Source organism: Condylostylus longicornis, unplaced genomic scaffold (genome assembly GCF_029603195.1).
Source record: "Condylostylus longicornis isolate FDR11 unplaced genomic scaffold, ASM2960319v2 ptg000044l, whole genome shotgun sequence".
Classification (NCBI taxonomy): domain Eukaryota; kingdom Metazoa; phylum Arthropoda; class Insecta; order Diptera; family Dolichopodidae; genus Condylostylus; species Condylostylus longicornis.
This window is the reverse complement of record NW_026578013.1, coordinates 13,652,467-13,676,767: the sequence shown is the minus strand read 5'-3', so window position 1 is coordinate 13,676,767 and position 24,301 is coordinate 13,652,467. Positions and strand designations below refer to the sequence as shown.

The following is a 24,301-nucleotide window of genomic DNA, read 5'->3' as shown; positions in this document are numbered from 1 at the left end:
AAATTTTTTATAACCGTTGCTTTCCCTCAATCTATTTTTCTACTAACTATAGTGTGTGTTTGTATATACATAATTAAAGAATCGAACAATGAATTTCCTAAAATTTATTTTATGACTATAGTTAACCCCATACTATATTAAAAATCCATACTTATTTTTTTTTCCTCTATTCCTGTTATATCCCAAGCCTGTAAATATTGAAATTCTCAATCAATTTGAGGAAAATTTATTAATTTCAATTTGAAGTTGTTCAGTTGCTGTTCTTATCTCTATGTAATGATCATGCTCAAACAAAATTCTATTGTTCGTTCAACATAATTTGCATCCTAAAAATATGTGTAAGAATAATTGAACAGATGTGGTTTTCTTATTTCATATTATAATTCAATGTAGCATTAAAATTATTTTAAATTGATGTTCATTTATGTGAGCATTAAGTTTTCATTTTAAAAGTGGAAACTTGTCTATTCTTAAAATGACACTTTTAAATAAGGAGAGTAAGTCTTGAGTTAGTGCTTGAGTTTGGATGTTGGCGCTGAATTATAGGGCAGCTACAATAAATAATTTATTAATTGTTATCAACCTATTTTTAAATGTAAATCTCATATACCAAATTGCATAAAGTTTTAATGGTCAAGCGAATATTTATATAAGCGCATTTTTACACACGGTGCCTGAGATTCAATGGTACTGCTATCGTAGGGTGATAGAAGCCTCAAAGTTAGAATTTCTGAAAACCTCTGCATTTTTACGTTTTTAGATTAAATTGGATTATTTCTAATTAAAATACGTAATTGAATTTTTAGGTTTTTCATATATAAAAAATTAATATAAAATTTTGTGCACATGCACTCTGTTTCAAATGCAATTTAATGTAATTTATAAAATTTCAAGTGTTCAAAATAACCAAAAGTATTCTTTTTAAATATTTTTTTTTTCATACTTAATTTTCACCTTAATCTATTACAATTCATCCATTTAATTTATAACTCTCAGTACATTTAACACAATTTTATTATGCATGATCAATAAGGATATAAAATTCTATATACGTACATATGTATGTACATACAAGTGCATACTACAATGAAATTGGCTTGAATCCAAATCGATTTTTATTTTTCTAAACTCTATTTTGTTTCTCAAAGAATTTAATGTTGTTTTTGTTTTTTGGTCCCAAATCTTTTAAGAACACAATCTAGTTATATAGACTCCAGTTTTTTACAATAATCTTATAAAAATTCATAGAATTTCAAAACATTTACATTTTTTATTGCAAATAAATAAATTTTAGCTAAAATACAACCTAAACATATATCCAACACTATGTACAATGTATACATATATTTAAATAGAAAATTTTTTGCAAAGAAATGTTTTGGTGTTTCTAGTGCAATTTCAAATTTTATAAATGCTTCAAATGATTTTGTAAAAAATAACAGAAACCAATATAACAACTCAGATGCAATTTTGGTAATGTTATTTTTGTAAAATTAATTTGACAATATTTCTTCGGCCATTGTTGAAATTGGAAATTTATAATGGCTAGGATTGAAAAAGTATTGAATTTAATTTTTAAAATCTAAATCAAATGAACGGAATGTGCTTTTTTGTATAATAAATTATTGAACGCTATTAAGAATGTGTTCTAATATTTTAGAAGAGGACGGCAGAAATTGAAAAAAGTTCAAAGATATGAAAATATTTTGTAATTTTAGCCAGCACCATTATTAAAACATTCAAACCCTCTGTTACTTTTAGGCTTAAAAAATTCATGCTCAAATTTCAGTTAAATTTTTAATTGTCAATAAATTGGGCCACGATTATTACCTTACACAGTCACTGTTCTTAATATTCTCCTCAAATTAATTCGACCATTTTGAATAGCTCGAACTGGATCAAATTTTACTAGGTCTTATATGCGGATTTCAGTATGGAGAGTTCAAACCTATTTTGATAATATCAACCGTTTTGATATTACTTAAGTATCTAAATTTTTGATATATTGTTTACCTTTTTTTCAATAAAGCTTTGTTGCTTAGTTCTTCTCCGATCCTCTATATAGAATATATTTTGCCATATAGCAACTTTCATTTGCTTTATTTGGCCATGAAAACTAAGATTTTGAAGCCAGAAATTGTAAGAAGATTCCGTCATAAAAAAAAACAACTCTTTTGAATGCAAAATGAAGTACATATAGGACTTCGAAAATAATTTTTCATTAAAAAATCAATTTAGAAAATGTTACCGCTTAAAGCCTTACTCACCGGAAACATTGAATTATTTGCTTAAATTAATATTATTAGCCGTTGTTAAATTGACTAAATTTTTACCATATTACATTTTCATCCACATTTTGTGCATAAATACATATACACACGAACGTATAACAGCAGGTTAATGCTAATTCCATGACTCATGAGTTATGAAAATTTTATACTTAAATCATTGTTAATTGTTACAAATTTTAAATCTGTTTACAAAATTATTCTTTATTTATAATAAATAATATGAAAACACATACATAATACATATTATAAAAATAATAAAAATAAAATAATTGAAAAATTGCTTTGATTCATAATAAATCATAATAAATGTATAAAAGTCTAAGCCTACATGAATGTTTATTGTAATTTTTATCATCAAAGTAGGCATCTATTGAGGATCATGTTTTCTTTTCCTATATTTTTATTTTTATGTAAAATAAAATACGACCCATCCTCCTTCTATAGAATTTATTGATATCAAAAACAAATCAATTTTAAATATAATTCTTTTCCCTTTATCAACAATATTATTATTAATATTATTCGGTACAAAAAAGAACTGGTTTTCATCATTGAAAATAATTTGTATGGAGTGTTCCTTCTCGGATACCTAATTCGTTTTTAACACATTTTGTTGTTAGAACAAAACATCGCAGATATGTCAAAACACCCACGTTTGTTATATTATCAAATGTAGTGTAACTGCAATAATTTATTGCTATAATTAAATAAACATGGAATTAGTTTCTTCTATCGATAATTGAAAAATATATTAAAATTTCAAACACATGATCCGGAAAAATTTAAAACGGTAAAAGTGTGGAGTTACAAATATACTAAAATATTATATTATGCTTGCGTTGTGATTAAAAGTAATGCTTTGTTTATTACTGTGTAGTTGGAGTTTTATTTTTGTGTTTCTCGGATGTTAAAATTGTTTATTGTTTAAAATCAATGAATAAGGGACTTTGGCATTTAATCTGCAATAAACTAATAACTCAAATGCAATTCTAGAGCGAACTGAGGACTTCATAAAATTTGAATTTTTCTGACTAAGCTGGAACACTATTCCCTATATGCGTATGTTGATAGTTGTCATATTATTTTAAAATCAAATCTAATCAAATCAAAGCAAGAACATCACTCATTGTTTAACACTATAAATATGCATGAATTGAATGTGTGTACATTTTTGTTATTGCTTGAATTAGTATTCCATATATTATGAAGTCATTAATTTACTGATGATTAAATAGTATTGGTGATTGATTTCTTTTTTGAAGATGCCGCCTTAAAGTGATGAACAACAAAAGAAACTCTTTATATACCACTAACAGCAACTACAAAAAAATTAGAAATCAAAAAGAAAAAAGGAACAGAAATTGAATTTCATTAAGTGCTCATTTAAAAAAATAATACGAAAAAAAAACAACATTATTTAAAACACTTGCGGGATATTGGAGGATTAACATCATCATTTTAACTGTCATGACACCTTAAAATTTAATTTCTATTTCATTTCGTTTTAATATTAATATTATTACAATTATTTTTGACTTTCAATGTTGACGTTGTGGCTCTGTTTTCTGTTCGAATTGACGACAATATAGAAATGTTATTACAGCAGAATCTATTTATAAAGACAACGAGTTTCTTTAAAATTTTTTAATTAATTTTATTATTCCATATTTAATGAAAATTCCAAGCATTGATTTTTAGAAAAACGTCATTTATTTGACATATTTTTTTATTCAAAAAATTTGCCCATTGTAAACCAACAAAGATTAGATGAAATTAACACATTTCTTAAAATAAATGCTTAATTAAATTATGGCACGCAACACTATTTTAAAACCATTTCACATATAAGTATAGCAAAAATCGAGTCGAAACTATTAAAAGCAATTGATTATCGTACATGACGAGAATTTTGTATTACTTACTGGATTTTACTGTATTTTACAATTTGATGTGATTGAACTATTAAACTGACAATGATGTACAAACCATAAAAAAATATAAGTAATTTAAAATTTTATTTCATTTAATGTGTATAGATAACATTAATGCTGAGAAGGTGGTAGAGAACAAGAGGAGGTTTTAAATTTAAAACGTTTTAATTCTTGTCAATAAAATATCATTTTCTTCGTTTATTATAATTTTTTGTTTTCAAAAGAAATCACATTACAATAAATGAAATATTAGAGTGCTGATTGTTTTGCATCAAAATGGAAATTATATTTTTTTTCTTTCTTATTTTTAAATTAATATATTATAGAAATGAGAATTGAATTTGAAGTGAAACACGTTCCTTACACACTATAAAATAAACAGAAATGTTAAACACAATTTAGGTGTTATTATTTTCATATAAGTATATACATCCATACATACATGCACAGACACTGACAAGTCAATTGAAATCCATTAGAAAATATTATTATTTTAGATGGATTAATGATTATGCGTTTCTGAATTTATTTATTCATTGTTACTCATTGGTTTATGGAATTGATAAATGAATAAATGCAATTTTGCTGTACAAAACACTTATGGTTGTCTAAAGTTGTGTTCATTATCCAATCTTGTTTTGTTTTTTGTAAATAAATTAAAAGAAAATGCCACTTAAAGTTTTAGTATAACAAATACATAGTAAGAAAACATATTTAAAGCAAATAAATCGGTACAGTGAACAGGTATGTTTTCTGTCATTTAAATTTGTTTGTAAATAGGTTTTGTGTATTGGTACTAAAGTACATTTTTATCACCTCTGAACATTATGAATATCCCGGAAATAATTGAAAATGTTAGTGAGGAATGACATGTTTCCTTAAAAGCTAAGCTCACATCTGTTTAAAGTTATTTTGTGTAAGAGAGCCGTTCGTTTACAAATGTAATTTGAGTTCTGTTAAAAAAGAAACTCAAAACCAAATTTTAAATGAGAGAAAGAAAACTGAACTTTTTTTTCTTTTACTCTCTCATAACTCTCTCATAATTGAAATTTTGCGTTAATTTTTGCAGAAAAAATAAGCAAACACATTTTAGAGTCGAGTACATATTGGGGTGTCTGACCATCTTAGTTTTGAAAAGTGTAATTTTTATTGGTCTCAGTACTTTAAACTTAGTTCAAACAAATTATATTTCACTCATTTTTGAAATTAAATAATAAAAATATCTGATATCCTTAAAAAACAAATATAAAACTTTGATTTCAATTTTCTTTTCATTTAAAAATTTAACAAAAACAATCACACACCCATAGCCTTAAAATAAGGTTTAACAATATTTGAAAATAAAAAAATTCTCGTGTTAAAAAAGGTCCTAAAATACAACCAAACCATACCGTATGTATGTAAAAACTCTGTGGTAGGTCCATATTATTTGTAAATATGTATATATAAATAAATTTGTTATACGTACCTGCCTAAACTGAACTGATAATAACCAAACAATAATTATTATCATTTCATCATTAGAAATTTGTTGTTATTTTTTTTCTACTGTTACCGTTCACAAGGGAATCACCTTCAAATTTGAACTTAATTTCATTTTCAATTTTTAGAAAAGATTATAAAATTGAATATTTTTCCCTAACTTTAATTTTGTTTTGACCTATTTCGGTAGATTTACCGCATTATTTTCGAATATACATATTTACATCTACAGTAAGTTAAGAAAACTTTGCGGTAGGTCGCGTTTTTTTTATATTTTTATGTGATCCTTCTGTATCGTTAATTACGACCTCTTATTGATGGGATTTCTTATGTCAATTCAATGTGTACAATCGTAAGTGATAAAGGACGCATTTTATAATCACAAAAAATTCAATTAAACAAAAATGATAATTACACATTTTTTATTAAGATTTTTCTTCTTGATTTATTGACCTATAAAAATTTTTTAAAAATCAAATTTCAAAAAGAAAAAATGTCATTTTATTAAAAGTTATTTTAATTTTGCATTACAGGTATGAATTATCACAAGATTTATTAGAAAAACAAATAGAATTATTAGAGAGAAAATACGGTGGATTACGTGCACGTAACGCCGCAATTACAATACAACGTGCATTCCGTCATTACATGATGGTTAAGAAATTTGCATCGATAACAGCTATGGCGAAAGCTGAAAAACGTTTAAGTCGCCGTATGATGTCATTAACTGGAGCTGGTACAATAATTGGAGTTGGTAGTGAAGATGGACCACCATCTAATACATCATCTTCCGCCTATGGCAGTGCTAGCGAATCGCAAATTGAAAGTCAGAGTAATGGACAAATATCAATTCAACAATCACTTCAAGGTGGTTCGGCACAGCAACAACAAGGAAGAGTTTGTGCAACGTAAGTTTTGATTTGATTTTCCTAATCATTTATAATTTGAATAAAGCTGATCTATAATTTTAAAAAAAAATTTCTTTTTAGTATTACTGCTGGTCCTCCACCAGGATGTCATTCAAGTGGTTCTCCATCAAATCGTATACCACCCACAAGATCAATGTCATTAAGAGAGCGCCGTCAACTTGATTCTAGCCCAATACCAAGAAGTCAATCTGGAAATACTTCACCAATGCCACCAGCATCTTCTTCTTCAGCATGTTGGTCACAATCTTCTCAAACATCTGTTCAATCTGCACCGCATCCACATGTTAATCTTTTACATGCATCTGAACAACTTTATTACAGTCAACAACCACATCAACCCACACAATATATATATCAAGGACAAGCTTATCATTCCGTACCACATGATGCTAGTTTTAATTCCACATCAACGAATAATTCACATATGGATTTATCATTAAATTCATCATGGAATTCGCCACATACCCCTTATTACACAGCAGCACAAATTTATATGCGGCCCCGACAAAATAGTCATCTAAGTTCTAGTACTAGTTCCACAAATAGCAGTTCAAGTAAACGAGTCCCTCCTGAAGTTCCGAAACGTACTTCGTCAATGACATCACAAGAACAGCGTTCAATGATGCGTCAAACTCCACCTCCACCATCATCAATGGGTAGTGGTACAACTCGTTCAAATGGCTTATGCAAAACATCTGAAAATGGTAGTTTAACATCAGTTCAAAGTTCTGGTAGTGATTCTAGTGCAGAACGTATGGTTAACTGTGATTTAGGATCAGATCGTTCGAATTCTCCGCAAACATGGAAACGTGGTACAAATTTAAATAGTTCAGCACAATATATTCAATCTACGGATCATATGATAATGATGTCCGCTTCACATCCGGCTCCAAATAATGCAAGTACAGTTGGCGCAAATGATGATTTAATAAATTCACATACTAGTGCTGCACAATATGAACATCAACATCAAGATCATAACGAGCAAATGGCTGCTGTGGCCGCAGCACCACAAAACTATAAAGTTTCAGAAACAATTAGAAAACGTCAATACAGAGTTGGATTAAATTTATTCAACAAAAAGCCAGAGAAGGGAATAACATACTTAATCAGAAGAGGCTTTTTGGAAAACACACCACAAGGAGTCGCAAGATTTTTAATTTCCCGAAAAGGTTTATCGAGGCAAATGATTGGCGAGTATTTGGGTAATTTGCAAAATCCATTCAATATGGCTGTGTTGGAATGTTTTGCTGCTGAATTGGATTTGTCTGGTATGCAAGTGGATGTGGCATTACGAAAATTCCAAGCGTATTTCAGAATGCCAGGCGAAGCACAAAAAATTGAGAGGCTTATGGAAATATTTTCTCAACGTTTCTGTCAATGCAATTCCGATATTGTAGGACGACTTCGATCATCAGATACGGTAAATAAATCTTTTTATTCATTGTTAAATCAGTTGTCAATAGTTTTCTTTATATGTTACAGATATTTGTTCTTGCCTTTGCCATTATAATGTTAAATACCGACCTGCACACACCGAATTTGAAACCAGAACGTCGGATGCGTGTGGATGACTTTATAAAAAATTTACGGGGCATTGATGATTGCCATGATATTGACAGAGAAATGTTAGTTGGCATTTATGAACGTGTTAAAGCCAATGAATTTAAGCCTGGAAGTGATCACGTAACACAAGTAATGAAAGTTCAGGCAACAATTGTTGGAAAGAAACCAAATTTAGCATTACCACATCGTCGTCTAGTCTGTTATTGTCGTCTTTACGAGATACCCGATGTTAATAAAAAAGAGCGTCCAGGAGTTCACCAACGTGAGGTGTTCCTTTTTAATGACTTACTAGTTATCACGAAAATATTTAGTAAGAAGAAATCATCAGTTACGTATACATTTAGGAATAGTTATCCACTTTGTGGCATGGTTGTTACATTGTTAGACGTTCCAAATTATCCATATTGTATGAGACTCTCTCAAAAAGTTGATGGTAAGGTTTTAGTAACTTTTAATGCCCGAAATGAACACGATCGTTGTAAATTTGCTGAAGATTTACGTGAAAGTATAAGTGAAATGGATGAAATGGAGTCATTACGTATTGAAGCTGAACTAGAACGACAAAAATCTTCAAGGGGTGGGAATAGAGCATCGGCTGGTGCTGAAAATCGAGATAGTGGAGTAGCTGATGTTGAAGTTTGCCCATGTCCATATCAATCAGCACCAGGAACAGAAACTACATTACAGAATAGTGAATCATCGGCTCAGCTGAAACGTAGTGCATTGAGCAATAGTTTACTTGATATTCATGAGCAGTGTAAGTATACCAGAAAACAAATAACAATGTCATCATTACTAATATAACAACAATTTTAGTTGGTAATGAAAAACCACAACGACGTGGTAGTGTTGGTTCACTAGATAGTGGTATGTCTGTTTCTTTCCAATCAACAACAGCTAGTAATGCATCACGTGAAAATGCTGCAATGATTGCGGCGGCAGCAAATGCAGCTGCAGCTGCCGCAAAAATCCGTTATCCAGTTCCTGGATCACAACAGTCAGCACATCATATAATTAATAATCATCAACATCATCATCATCAGCAACAGATACATCCGCAAACAACTTATCATTTACATGGTCCAGTACATACGCACCCAGTTCCTGTTACACCACAATTACAACAACAGCAACAACCGCAAACAGGTCGTATTCCAGGACGTGAACGAAAAGCTTCACGAACAGATAACGAAAATAATCGTTCGACAGAAGTTTAAAATAAACGTAGTTGTGTAGGAAAAAAACAAGATAAAACAAAATAAAATTAAGTTAATCAAAATTAACAAATTTTTAGTATCGAAAACCAAATTTCGAAAATACACAATAATTAAATTTAATTGTAATATTTAAAAAATGTATTTGAAAAAAAAAAATTTTTTAATTTAAATTCGCGAAAAAAACTACACACAAATACATTCATTTAAAAATCCAATCTTGTTTTGTGTGATTAGCATTTAATATTTTATCACAAATTAGTGGCGTTTATTATTTGTCATTTTCGATTAATAAAAGCTTCTTAAATTGTAAAACAAACCCTTCAATTGAAATTCGATATTGACATCGTTATGGAGGATTGATTTACTATTGATTTTTACTAATTCAAGCTGAAAATTTTCCTTCTTTAAATTCGAGTTTACTTGAATTGATTTCCATATTTTCATCTTGAATTTGTGAAATTCTTTCGAAAAAATAAGACCTTATTTTAAAGTAGAAAAAAAAAAATAAAATGGCAAAAAAAATGAAAAAAAAAAAAAATCAAAATAAGTTTATTTAAATTCTTTGTAGGTTTTCTTTTTTTGGTAAATTAGCAAAATTTTAATTTCGTTAAATTAAATTGCTTCTTTTGTTTTATTTACTTTCAATTTAAATGAAAATTTGTATAAAAATACATAAAAATAATATGTAAATGTTTAATTATAGTTCATAAATTTAAATATAAACATTTTATATGTAAAATAATTTTCAAATATATATATATATATATATATATATATACATATATGTATGCATGCATGTATATCTATATATATATATGTTTATATATACATATATATATATATATATGAAATTGTACAGTTAATAAATTCGATAGGTTTCCTAATTATAATTTTATTAATTATTTTTATTTTGTTAATTAATATTAATACAAAAAAAATGTGTTATTAATTTAATTATTTACGATATTTTGTTCGATATTTAATTATTATTTGATTTGTGTGAAATATTATTATTATTATTAATAATTATATTTTTTGTTAAATTTTATGTTTCATCTCTTTATTCTTTTACTAAATTGTAACGAAAAAGGGTTTTGTTTCTATCATTTTATATGTAATAGGAATATTCATTTAGCTTTTGACAACATTCAAAAATTTTAAAGTATCTAACCGCTTTAAGTGATTTTTTATCAAATTATAATAGAGTCATAAAATAATTTTATGAAATATTTATGTTTTAAATACAAAAAATTTAAAACAAATGAATAATAGTAATAATAATAGATTAATTATAATAATTTATAAAAGTTAATTATATCTTCAACAAGTTAAACCGCAAAATTAAAGACAATAGTTGAAATGAATATTCCTATTGATATAAGATAATATTCAAGTATTTTCAAAAATTATATTTTAACCCATCATATTTCTTTATTTTCTTATAAGTCTCTTAGATTATAAATATTATGCAACTTATGCTTACAAGTATGAATACAAATATAAGTTTATATATTATTAATATAAATTAATAAAAAAAGATATCAATAATTAAAATTTAATTTTATAAAAACAAAAATTAACGTAAAACTCATTGATTTTCTGTTCCATTTTGTATAAATTTCCCCACCTGCTCCCCCATTTTACCTAAAAAACATTTATTTTAATAGATAACTTTGGTTTTTTAGTTACCAAACTAATTAATTTCCTTGAAAAATTTATAAATTTAATTTTTTTCTTCGTTACATGGAATTAATTTAATATTTAATTAAATTCTGTAGAAGAGACAGCAAAACAAAATTGAAAATAGAAATGCCAAATAAAATTCAAACAAAAATATAATTTACATAAACAATTAATTAAATGATTAAAATAAACAGAAAAAAAAATTAAATTAAATTATTATTAATTCAGATGAAAAAAATCATAGAATTTGAAAATTGAATAAAATGTGTGGATATATTTAAATTGAAAATATTGAAAATAATAATAAAAAAATTTATTTAAAAAAAAAATTATGCTTTTTATTTCTATTATTGATAAAGAAATTATTCGTCAATTGATAATTTTCTTAATTATTTTTAATTAAAATATTTTGTCCTTTTATAAGCTCGGGAGCAATATAAGACTGAAAATAGTTGTTTCGCGTTTTAAATAAAAGATTTATTATAACTAAATAAACATTAATTTTTTGTTAAATAAAATATGTGTATTCATGTATTTAATTTAAACCATACTTTACCTCTAATCTTTAAATTTTTAATAATTCATCATCGACTATTCCAAATTTATTTCCAATATTTTACATTTAATATTAGGTGTATTGCGGAATCTATATTACGTTAAGTATGTACTCTAACGAAGATAAAGTAGAATGTAATTAACTGATACGCGTTTAAGTGTGCTTATGAAATATAATCCATACAATGGAATCGAACTCTCGTTACTTGACTTATGAATTCAAAACACAACTCTAACTTTTTTAATTTTAGGGAAACAGTAACAAAACATAGCAAATAAAATCTATTTGAATATCGACATAATTTATTTTATTATTGTTATCGAGCAGACCAATTAACATGTCGATTGACAGTAAACTTTGCAAAGAGGAACGGATAATACATACGTGATATATGTATGGATTTGGTCAATTTGTTGTGTATAGATAACGAAACTTTTTAATCTTAGTTAACAAAGTTATTTTAATAAACTTTTAAATAAATAGTTATTTTAATAGTGGTTGCAGTGGTTCGGGTAACTATATTGGAAAGTAAAACAATTTGTTTAATAAAAATTATTTATTTTCATATAAGTAAGTGTGATAATAAATGAAATGCTTAATACAAGTACATTATGAAGTTTTTAAGTATATGATGCATTATAAAATTTTTTGATTTACAAAGTAAAATTTATTAAATATTCATTTTTCTTAATATCTCAATTAAATTAAAACTAAAACTTATACTTAATAAAGGAAAAAAAGTGGGGAGGAACAAAAATTAGTTGTAACTGGTTATGTCAAGTTTTATCGATTTAAAAATTAGGATAGTGTAAGTACTTTAGTGATTATTAAAAAAATATTTCCTAATTGTTTTCAACAAATTTTTCAAATTAGGAAACACACGTTTCAATTTAGAACTACACACATGCATAATGCTTTTGCTTTAAATAAAGCGAAAGCTTAGAGTTGAACACAATGTCAAAAAACGAAATAACATAAATATTTGTGGCTAAGACAAGGGTAGACCTTTTAAATCTTTTTATATTTGACTTTCTTTCGTCTACATAAAAGTTATATTGTAAAATATTTAGTAGAGCGTTAAACATTTAATGATTACTTTTTAAAGTTACTAGCCAGGACCCTATAGCACCAATCATTTTTAATTTTAAATTTTAAAAAAAATACTTCTTTCAATAGCGTTCTGACTCTAGGTGCAGCAAAAAGTTTACAATAGGGCTTCTGTTCTTTTGTTGGACAATCCCCCTTACGATGAGTGAATTTATGAGTATAAGTGACAGGTTGTCAAGACTAAAATTATTTTTGTAACATTTTATTTCAATGACAAATATTTACTTTTGTAAATAAAAACGTTGGCGTAAACAGCTCAAAAATAATTAATTTTGTTTAGATAAATTTACATTATACTTTGATATTTTTTATAAGTCATAATAAAAAAAATTGAAATATTTGTAACTTGAAATATTTATCAACTACTTTATTAGTCTTTGGAGCAAGTCACAAAAAATTAATTGAAGATACTTTAAAGCAATTAAAATCTCCAAATATTCAAAACCAAATTAAATTATAAATGGATTAATATGTTTATATAGGCTTTAACCCTTTGGAGTTTCAGGTTTTAATGATGAAATTAGGAAATGGTGAATTTAGTGGTGATTTATATAAAATGCTACTTATATTCCTATTGACAGGAACAAAAATAAGTAAAATAATTAATACCATTGACGAAAATTATAAAACCAGAGTTAAAACTTTAAAAGATAGATACACTATAGCTGATAATGTTGGTGGCTTAAGAAGCTCTAAAACAGTGCCAAATTTATATAACCCTAGTGCCAAATTTATTTGAAGAAAAAAATTAATGACTCCAGAAATATCTTGTTACTTTAGTTAAATTTATAAAACATTTTCAAAAATTTGTTAAGGGAAATTAAGAATCAGAAATTTTTATAATGAATATTAAGTTAAATCAATAACAGGTTTTTTTTAATTAAATTTTTTTTTACATAATAAAAAAAATTTGATGTGATGTTGATGTGTAAGTATGAAATTGGTTAAATATTTTTTCTTTATATAGGGTATCTCACATCAAAGTGCACTATTATAGAGTAACTATCATGAGTAGACAAAACTTTTGTATGAAAACAATGTAAGCAGTTCAAGAGGTTTCGAGTCAAGAGGTTCTCAAAAATCTTTTTTATTAAAAATAATATATGGAAGCGCACTTTGAAACGAGCCACCCTGTATATATAATAATAATATTAAAATATTTTGATTATTTAATTACATTTTAAATATGCTTAGTTTTAATACTTAAAAAAATAATTTTTTAAAAAAATTCTAAAATTTCCTTATTTTGTTGTATATACAGTCAAATTTTACTTCTTATAAAATATACAATATTATTCTGTTTTTAATTAATTTTAGATTATATTTTTATATAAAAGATAATATTAATAATTTAATAATTTATTGGTTAATTGTTTTATTTTGATTTTTTTAAATTTTTTAATAAAATTTTTTTTTTTTTTTTTTTTTTTTTAATTACATATTTATTTATAAAACTTGCATTTCGGTTGCATCTTTTGAAGTAACTTTCTTCTTGAGAATTTCAACTTTAACAAAATTTTCATCGTTATCTAGGCCTTCAGCAGCTGACAACAAACGAGCTTCATTAGGATCAATAATACCAGCTGTTCGATTGAAAATCCTACAAAGAATTAATAACAGTTTTAATATTCTTGAAATAAGATTAAAGAACTTTAGGTACACAATATTAAATTAATAAAACCAAATCAATATTATATTACTTTAAAAAAAACATTTAATACAAGTGTAAAAAAAACATGAGTAAACTCTTGAAAGTTAAAGAGTTTATGTAGGAGTTAAAGAGAGGTTGCTGTTAATTTTTTTGTAAGATTATCAAATAAAAGGTGAAATTAATTTTAAAGTTTTTTAATTGATTTTAACTCAAACCCAACTGGGAGTCAAGTTAGACTAAATTTATTTTTTATAATAAGTTTTATTAAAGTGTAATAAGAGTATATTTCAAAAAAGAATGATTTAAAGCTGACAATTTGCCATAATAAATTTCTTATAAATATTGAAGTATTTCCATTAACAAATTTCAATAAAATAATTGATAATGATAATTTTGATTTTTGAAGGATTTTGGATTGAGAATGGGCAAGTTCTCAAACTGTTATACATAATATTGTGTTAACAGTCTTTTAAAAAACTAAGCCATAGTTCCTTTCCAACATAAGACTTGATATAATCCTCGGATAATTGCATCTTAATTGAGTTCTCCGTTTAACTAAGTAAAAAATTTCGCAATTTTCCTATTCCTACCTTATTACTTTTTTACTTATTTGTTTAATAAATTTTTTATTATGTACGTATAAATAATAAAGTTATGTTTTATTGAATTTTGTTGTTTAAGATGTTTTAAATTTTCCCGTTTAAGTGAAAAGCCCAAGAAATCGTGGAATTTTGGCCAACACAATTATTTGGGGTAGTTATTATTAATTACTGTTATGGTAATTAATAGTAGTACTAATGTAGTATTAATTACTGTAATTCGAAATAATCACACAGTGATTACATAATAATAGTGTTCAAAATCAAAAACTTTTAAAACTTTTGTATTTTAATTTTGTTAGTAAACACTTTTAAAAAATTTTTTGTTAATCTAATCATTTAGAAAAATTCTTAAAATTATCATTTATCACACATATTCTGTTAGACACCTCACTTATGGTAAAAGAATATTATTAAAAGCTATAGAGGTTTAAAGCATAGAATTTAAAATTTCGAAATTTATAAACTACAAAATTTTTAAATAATATTGCATCTCCACAAGTGATGTGCTTAAAAAAGTACCGAGTTTATGTATTCGATTTCCATTATTTTAGCATGTTACCTTACATACATATGTACATATATTATATTAAATTTATAATATGTGGGAAGGCTAATGCAGGGAATAAGTTTTTGTGTGAAACTCAAAGTGCACGGACAATCAAAAAAAGCAAAATAAATACATTTAAAAAAAAAAGTTTTTTCAAACCTTGATTTAATGAATGAAAAATTTTTTTGCTCAACACAAAATAAAAAAAGACTGAGAAATAATATTAAAAAGCTTTACTAATAATAATTCAAATTATGCACTCTAGGATCCTTCACATCAGAAAACTCTATATTCTTGGGAACAACCACTGACCAAATACTAAATTAAAAAAGAACAAAAAAAAATTTATTAAAAAAAATTAAAGCCAATTAAAAGTTAATCGTGAAAATTTTAAGAAATTCTTTAGGGTCTTTGAATGACTCAGGAATTGGGTACAAAGGGGATTATTCTGAGCATCGAATGTCTAAGTAAGATTGACGTTTATCATAAAAAGTTTTGAAACTTTTACGATTTACATGACTATCATTTACCGATTCGACAATCCACATTAAGCCATAATATCCCAAAAATACACATAAAATTAAAAAAAGTGATTCCTAGCCAGGACTTGAATCAAGCTTTTTCTTTTTTTTTTTTTGCAAATTCAGTTTAAAATTATGGAATAATGAACTTAAATTTTCACAAAATTTTTTTGTTGGTCGGAATCGTTAGTGAAACACAAATTTTAAGTGGAATATATTTTAAGAAACAATTCAATTTCGAATTGATACTGAAATGATTAAACTGGGCAACTGGGTGAAAATATATTAAAACAACATTATTATTTTGGCTTTTTATAATTGAATATAAAAAATATTTTTTTATTATTTACTAAATTCTGTCTCTCATATACACTAATATTGCATTATATATGTATAAGTATTTATATAATAGAATATTATTAAAATTTATACAATCACTGTTATTTCTTAGTCATTACAATTAAAAAAAAAACAACAATTAAACTATTTTTTAGTCTTAGCAAAAAGAACTAGGTAAATTGAATGAAATAAATTAAGCGATAACATTATAGTACAAGAAAATAATTAAAAAAGAAAAATGTTTTCTAACAAATAATTAACTTTTTTCTCAATTTTCAATTTGTAATTTAGTTCATAACACAATCACAGCAAAAATTAACTGCTTTCTCCTCCCAAATCCATAATTGTGTAAATTCACCTGTCATTTTATCTTGAGATGCCATAACTAATTTCTCGCTGATCCGTGTACATTCACCAATTTTTCTTCGTAATACTTTAACTGTAAATGAACGTGGTTTACACGTGTAATGCCCGTACCAACATTGTTTTTTTGTACATTCAACAGTCCTTAAATATCTTGGAAAATATTCATAACCTAAATCAATCCAACGTATTTGTGAATTACATTCCCATGGCCGAGGTTGAAAAATATTACCTCGTTTTGATGGGGCTACTGACTGTAAAAATGTTTGACGATAATCACGTTTACCCATACCTTTTTCAGTTTCTTTTATATCATTGACATTGATATTTCTTCTATTTCTTGTTAAATGTTTTTCTGATATGTGATCAAATTCCCATGCTGGCTTATTGCTGATTTCTTGATGATAATCATCATTAACAAAGAAATCCTCTTCTGGTAAAGCTCTCTTATTCCCCAATGTTGGCTGTACAATAACTCTGGGCTCATCAATACTCATATAGCGTGGATTATAAGCTGATCCTAATATTGTTGTTAAAGTTGTTTCCGGTAAACTGGTACAATATTCCACTATAGTCCGACTTTTTGCATTAGCAATTAAAATTAAAGTGATTATGATAAATGGGGTACGGCTAAACATTTTTGCTAAAGAATCGCAAAATAGCTTCAAATTATTTAAATGTGTATATTTTTTTAAATTATGTAAACTATTCCAAAAATTTAAATTCTACTTCAAAGTGTTATCGCTTCAAACAACTGCTGTGGACTGAAGTCTTAATCTTAAAATACTTTTGAAAAATATCCATTAAAATAAGGCATCCATCCATACCTGATGACTATTTCAAAATTATGAAATTTTATCTACACAATACGAATAAATTTCACATTTGAGGTGGTAGGTACCTAAAATTTTTGTTGCTTTTACAGGATTTATGTACCTGTTCTCTTTTACAAAATCCCACAAGTAAAAATAAAAAGTCTGGTATTTGTACAAATTTTCCTTTGTTTTTACTACAAACTAATTTAATCTTCATAAATTTATGTCTAAATTTTGTATGTATAAATAAAAACAAGCACGCCTTCAACTTTTCTTTTGATTTGAAACAGTTGCACTTTTTTCTATAAAACAAATCGTAAAAATTGACTTTTTTTATGACACTTAACATTTTCACTCTCAAATGGTTTTTGGGTTTGTATTGTGTATTAGAAAAACGTTGATATTTATTGTTCCAAATAGGGTTGCCAACTCTCTACAATACTTGAACAAAAAAATTCTTTAATATATATAATTGCAATTTCTATTCAAAGTAAGAAATTTATGTGCATGTACATTAATGTAGCAAGTCGAAGCTTATTTTGCAGAATATGCAAGTTTGCAGGTAAAATTTTAAAATTATAAATAAATAAATTGTTCGAATAAAGCTGTGGTAATTGAAATTTAAAAATTCGAATCTCTTATGAACCAGTTCAAAAAAGATTCACTTTTGTATTTGTCGAGCAACTAGGTAAACTTGCTTCTTGTTGTCCGAGAATTTGAATTTGTGATTGCTTTTATTTGCACAATTTGTTTAAAATTTAATTTTTATTTATGCGTTATTTAACAAAAAATATTTTTGTGTGATAAGGAGAAGAACTGGTTTACGTATTGGTATATCGAAGCAATAACAAATGATACGCACTGCTAATATTTACAAACACAATAATTAAAGTTATAAAAACATTACAAAGAAACTGCTCAACTATACCTGAACCTAAGTACGTGCTACACTTAATAACAGTTTACCTTACCTGAATCTCAAAAATATTACCAAGTCAAAAATAATTACTTTACTATTTAGTTTCTTAGAACGTTTTCGATTCTTTTAGACAATATTGTTAGAAGTCATATTTCTAATACATAGTCTAATATTTACATAGATGTATTTGTACATATAAATTAAATATGTACTACACTACATCCTATTTTGTAAAAAATTCGATTTAATTTATTATGCGACCGTATTATAATAAGTAAATGTTGCGTATTTATACGTTTATTTAAACCAAAGGTACACAATAGAAAGTAATATTATTGAGTCTTATTGAATATTTTTTTACCTACTTTGAATGCCATGACGACGTTACCGTAACCCTAATAAGTTAGAAACAACAACTAATGTTGGCAAAATTTTGTAAATACACTAAGTCCCCGAGACACGACATCATCTAATACGACACTTTGAGTTACGACATGATATAAATTTGGACCACTTTTATTCGACTTGCGATATTGTTTCAGATACGCATTAAAAAATTTTAATATTTTTTTTATTTCACATATTTCACTGATATTTGAATAAAAATTTATACCGAATTCAGTTAAAAGACAAGTCCAAAGCACATACTTCAATAATCAACTCTTTCTAGTTAAAAATACTAGTCAGTAGTTAAAAATACGAATTGACGTGATATATTTTATTTTTGTTACGAAATTGATTTTTTTTGGCTTCGTTATTATATTTTGTTGTTTTTTTTAAACTTTGTTACCTTGTTTTAAAAAAACAGATGAGTTAGAATATAAAATTTGTCTAATTCACTTTTTGTTTCCAAACATTTTTTTTCCTTCTCAAACGACAATTCGAGTTGCGACATAAATTTCTGGAAACAAAAATGTCGTATATCGAGGACATAGTGTATTATGAAAATTTATTTAAAAATTTTGGAAAGCCTTTTAATTTTCATATTCTTTTGCAATTAGTGATTTGCTCTTTTATTCTATAAAATTATCAATATTTACTACACTCTTTGTTTTTAAAACCAAAATTACATAATTTATTTAAGACCGAAACTAGATAAAAAAAATTTAATGCTACATTTCAAAATTGATTAAAAAAAAATTATAACAAAAAATTTAATATGGATACTGAAAGTTCAAAAAACAGATTAATAAACGGAGAATGGCTTTAATTAATAGCAATATTAATAAAAGCCATCAATTTCTTTTGTTGATTTAAAATACACTGCAGTATATTTGCCTTTTAAGGGCTACATCGAATACATTAAAGTCTGACTGAAATCAAAATGTGAATTTTCACATTTTGAATTGCAATTATGCACTATGTCAAAATGCTTTTCTTAAGTTTTAAGTGTTTATTACTATAAAAAAAATCGGCAATACTAAAAAATTATGCTATATAAATTAAATATATTAATTTGAGTTGTTCAAGATGTTTCATTATTTTATGGGAAATATTTTTCCTCTTCGTTATTTGGTTTTCATTTGAGTAATCCAATCAATTTCATTTTTACATAGCATGTAGGATGTCACGGATACTCAGTTTTAATGTTATAAAAACTATGTAAGAGAAAATCGTAGCAAGTTCCAAAAGTTTCAAGAAAATAAACAAATCTATTCACAATATTCCCGAATAAATCAAAATTAGACGTTATTTAAAAGCAAGAATTGAACAAAGATAATGAAAAACATATTTTTTTTTTGTGTTTATTTTCATTTAGTAAAAAGTTAAGAGGTTTGCAATTCTCTACTTAATATTGTATTTTGAAGTTGTAACAAAATAGATAATCACTTAACGCCATTTCTCAAATATCAATTCCAAGTAGAAACGCTATGAATTCATGTTTCTATTGAGAATTGATTTTTCGCATGATTAGCGTTATGGCTGAACTTTACTAAGGGTATTTTTGTTTATGTTCCAAAGAAAGAACGGAAGGAATAGGAAGGAATAGAAATATGAGTACATTATTAAAAAGTTGTTGTAAAATTAAAAATTTTTGATAATTTAAGAAATTTTTTTTAATCTAAAGTGTTTCAAAATAAAAAAAAAAACAATATTAAGATGATGTAAGTTTCAAAAATTTTTTTTCCACTTTAAGTAACAGTTATAAAATAGCGCCAGTTCCTTACACAAATTGAAGTTTTGATACAAAGAAATGTGCAATTTCCCAAATTTTCGCTTTATTTTACATTATCTTAAACGTTTTATAATTTTCTCACTCTTTGTTTAAGATGAAAAAGAAACTTAGTGCTCACAATATTAAGCCATTAGGGCGAAATTAATGTATTCAAATTTCGAAAAATTATCTATAGGTAAAATAACCTATAAGGTATGTAATAGTTACTTATTTAAACAAATTAATTTTTTATATTTTTCATTCTTACCATACAGTTCCCCAAAAAAAAAATTTCAAGAAAACACAGTAACGGAAATATTTTGTATATTTTCATAAAATTAAATTTTGTAACAGCTTTTATTTAGTCTTAAAAATAAATGCTTTTTTGAATAATGAAAAATGAACAACAATGAAATTATGATTAAGTGGTTAGTAGAAAATGCCCAAAGTTAAAAAGCTTATTAAATTAATTTTTATAATTTTGTAGATTTATTATCAAATTAAAATTGAATATAAATATTTTTGTCTTAAAGTTTTAAAATTGCAAATAGAGTATAAATGAAAATTCTCATAAGAAAGTATAAGTTTCAAGGTGCAAATATATTTGTTTCATTTATACCAATCTCAGAAAATAAAGAAATAAAAAAAATACATACTTTAAATTACACAAAGTAGTTCTTGCATAATATTGATTTTTATTTTAATACAATACCTGCATTTAAATAAATATTAATACTTTTGCATTAAAAATTAAATTGTGCCCCCTACTTTAAAATATAAAATTTAATTGTAAATGTAAGTATGCATATGACCACCACTGTCTTTTTTTATTTGAAAATACTATGTCGAAAAACTTATTTTACAGTCAAATAAGACGTTCTGTTTCTTTATTCTCCTCTAGTCTAAAATTCACTAGCTCATGTTTCCTTTTACTTATAAACAAATAAATACCATAATCTCCCGAAATTTTCTTCAAGCAAAAACGAATAAAAGATGATAAATACGCAGGTATTTTTTGCTACTTTGATACTTTCAAGTCTGAATTTCAGCCACTTTGTCAGAAAGCAACTGTGTCGGTTAGTTACATGAGTTAGGTACCTTAAAAGATGAATTAGTTTTGCTTAAAGAACAAATTATCAATATAAATTTTTCAAAAAAAAAAGAGTTATTTAAATTTTTACCATTTTTGTTGAATAAAATATGTACAAAGTTTTTTGTCCGATTTTGGTTGCGGGGGTTATTTTTGTTAATTACAAAATTTTGAATGCATTAATTTTTTAGCATGTAAAATAGGTACCAAAAATTGTTTACAAATATTTTATTTTTGTTAAATTATATTTATATAGGTTTATTTTATATGTTTCAATGTTATTTTTTATATTTTAATTTTAAGGAATTATTGTTAATTATTATTTACAAAGTGTAAAAATTAAATGAAATATGTGTTACGATTATATGAAAACCCTTAAATAAAAAATTAGCTTAATTTTTAATTAAAAATAAAAAAAAAATAATAATATAAATAAGGTTTAGAAACTAAATATTAAGAAGTTAGTAACAAAACTCTTAAAAAAATAAGAAAGCGATAAGCCCATATTTGTTTATTAATGCCATTAACATTTATACAATTAAACACATTGTGGTGTGCGTAAAAAACTGAAAATAAATTCATAATTATTATAAATAAAATTTAAATATTAAATAAAAAAATAATCAAAAATTATAAAAAAAATGTTTAGTTGCTAAACAGAGCAAAAATTAGCAAAATAAGGTAATGGAACGAGATTCATAGAATGTGTAAATGATATTAAAATATGAAACTGAAAAATTATATATTTTGTTATAATATAAGTTCATATTTTCATTTAGAAAAGTTCTTCAAAACAATTGTATGTATTTAAAAAATTGTCCAAAGTTTTAAAAAAGTTTTTTCAACATGTTGACTTATAAAAATTGCGCGTTGTACGCTCTTAATTAAGGTACTAATTGTTTTTAACATATTGGTATAAAAGCAAACCAGAAACGATATTTTTAAATCAGGATGCAATTGGATTCGACATTTCAAAAAGAATTTTCACTTTCGGTGTTATTAACAAAAGTTCTGTAAATCTTTGAAAAATTACATTTGTATAATGCATGACAGAATGAAGAGCAAATGATAAGACATTTTGAATACTTTCAAGCTAAAAATTTCAAACTTCTCAGAAAGTAAGACTTCAAACACTTTTTAATAAAAATGAGTGTAGAGACTATAAGTAATAGTCTAATATATAAGTAACATTAAAAGAGATTACTGTATGACAAAAGTGATTTCGATTCTTCAATAGTGCTAAAAGCAACTCCGAATTTTTGTTACTAACCTGGATAGTGTAGAACTTGATCGACTAAAGTTAGGTCTTGGGATATCTTCTAGACCACGATGTACAGAAACAGTTTCTGGATCACAATTTTGTTTAATTAATTCTTCATATTCGGCAGTGCGTAACGAAACTTCGGTTGGTTTCTTATATAATTTTATCAATAGCGAGGAGCATACAACGGAAACCGAACTTGCCGCCATTGCCGCTGAAGCCATCCATGGTTGTAACGTAAATCCAAATGGACTAAATATTCCTGCTGCAATTGGAATGCCAATAAGATTGTACATGCTAGCGAATAGGAAATTCAAACGAATTCTTCTAACAGTTCGACGTGACAAATCTAAACAAGCAACAACATCCAGAAGATCATTCTAAAAATAAGTTTCATTAATATATTATTCTTAATTTGCTATAGTATAATACCCTCATTAATACCACATCTGCAGCCTCTGCTGCTACATCTGTTCCAGCAGCGATTGCTATACCAACATCTGCTTGAGCGAGTGCCGGACTATCATTGATACCATCACCAACCATTGCCACTCTTACACCCCCTTCTTGAATTCTTTGAATTTTAGCAACTTTATGTGATGGAAGCACTTCAGCAAATACTCTATTTATTCCTACTTGTCTAGCTATACTTGCAGCTGTATTTTTATTATCACCAGTCAATAAAATGACTTCAACACCCATTTTTTTCAGGGTGTATATTGCCAAATGTGCTTCAGGCTTTACCATATCTGATACTGAGATCATGGAAACAAGTTGGTTATTCAAAGCACATAAAACAGCCGTATGTCCCATTTGTTCTTCATCAACCATTTTAATATGAATTTCTGGCGGTACCAATATTCCATTTCGATGCATCCATTCTCTATTACCAATAAGTACGGAATATTCATTTACATCAGCAAGTTCTTCCACGTCATCATCTTCAGACTGAATATTATTGCTTTCGTTTTCGTCCAATTGTAAAAGCTGTTGAAGTTCCAAAGTATTTTTTTGAGATTGAGTAAGTGCAGGGACAATTTCTTCAATTGCAGCTCCATTCACAAAATGTATTGAATTGTTTCCCGTTCGAATTAAATTTTCAAAATTGATCACTTTTTCAGAGCTTCTTCCTTGTCGTAATGCATTTTCATAATTTGAAACATTGCATTTGATTCCACACCCAGGTACAGCTTGAAAATTCGATGCCTTTCCAAATTGTTCCACTTCGGTCATTTCTTTCACGAATTTAACAATAGCTATTTATTTAAAAAATCAA

The 24,301-nt window shown here is 26.1% G+C and overlaps 3 protein-coding genes across 13 annotated transcripts in view; 1 reads left to right on the top strand and 2 right to left on the bottom strand.

Annotated features, from left to right (window-relative positions):
- The window catches only part of LOC129610174 (IQ motif and SEC7 domain-containing protein 1), a 110,122-nt gene extending 100,162 nt beyond the window's left edge, over nt 1–9,960 (top strand). Inside the window, exons 3-6 of one of the 4 annotated variants that reach the window (XM_055522590.1) lie at nt 6,238–6,612; nt 6,694–8,056; nt 8,119–8,956; nt 9,016–9,960. In XM_055522590.1, coding sequence (XP_055378565.1) covers nt 6,238–6,612; nt 6,694–8,056; nt 8,119–8,956; nt 9,016–9,416 — 2,977 coding nt within the window. In that variant the 3' untranslated portion in view covers nt 9,417–9,960. The remainder of the gene's footprint in view (nt 1–6,237; nt 6,613–6,693; nt 8,057–8,118; nt 8,957–9,015) is intronic. The other 3 variants (XM_055522591.1, XM_055522593.1, XM_055522592.1) reach the window with 3 other exon arrangements.
- Nucleotides 9,961–12,247: 2,287 nt separating this feature from the next.
- Nucleotides 12,248–24,301, bottom strand: part of LOC129610095 (copper-transporting ATPase 1) — a 36,738-nt gene continuing 24,684 nt past the window's right edge. For 6 of the 8 annotated variants that reach the window (XM_055522449.1, XM_055522451.1, XM_055522455.1 and 3 more), the window contains 3 exons: nt 23,458–24,281; nt 23,035–23,405; nt 12,248–14,362 (listed from right to left, as the gene is read on the bottom strand). In XM_055522449.1, the coding sequence (XP_055378424.1) occupies nt 14,209–14,362; nt 23,035–23,405; nt 23,458–24,281 (1,349 nt within the window). In that variant the 3' untranslated portion in view covers nt 12,248–14,208. Of the gene's footprint in view, nt 14,363–15,721; nt 15,881–22,094; nt 22,331–23,034; nt 23,406–23,457; nt 24,282–24,301 lie in introns of those variants that run through there. The other 2 variants (XR_008697070.1, XM_055522452.1) reach the window with 2 other exon arrangements.
- LOC129610097 (protein trunk) lies at nt 16,218–19,005 on the bottom strand. The gene has a single exon (XM_055522456.1). It carries the CDS (start codon nt 17,421–17,423, stop codon nt 16,710–16,712), a length of 714 nt encoding a protein of 237 aa, XP_055378431.1. The 5' UTR covers nt 17,424–19,005; the 3' UTR covers nt 16,218–16,709.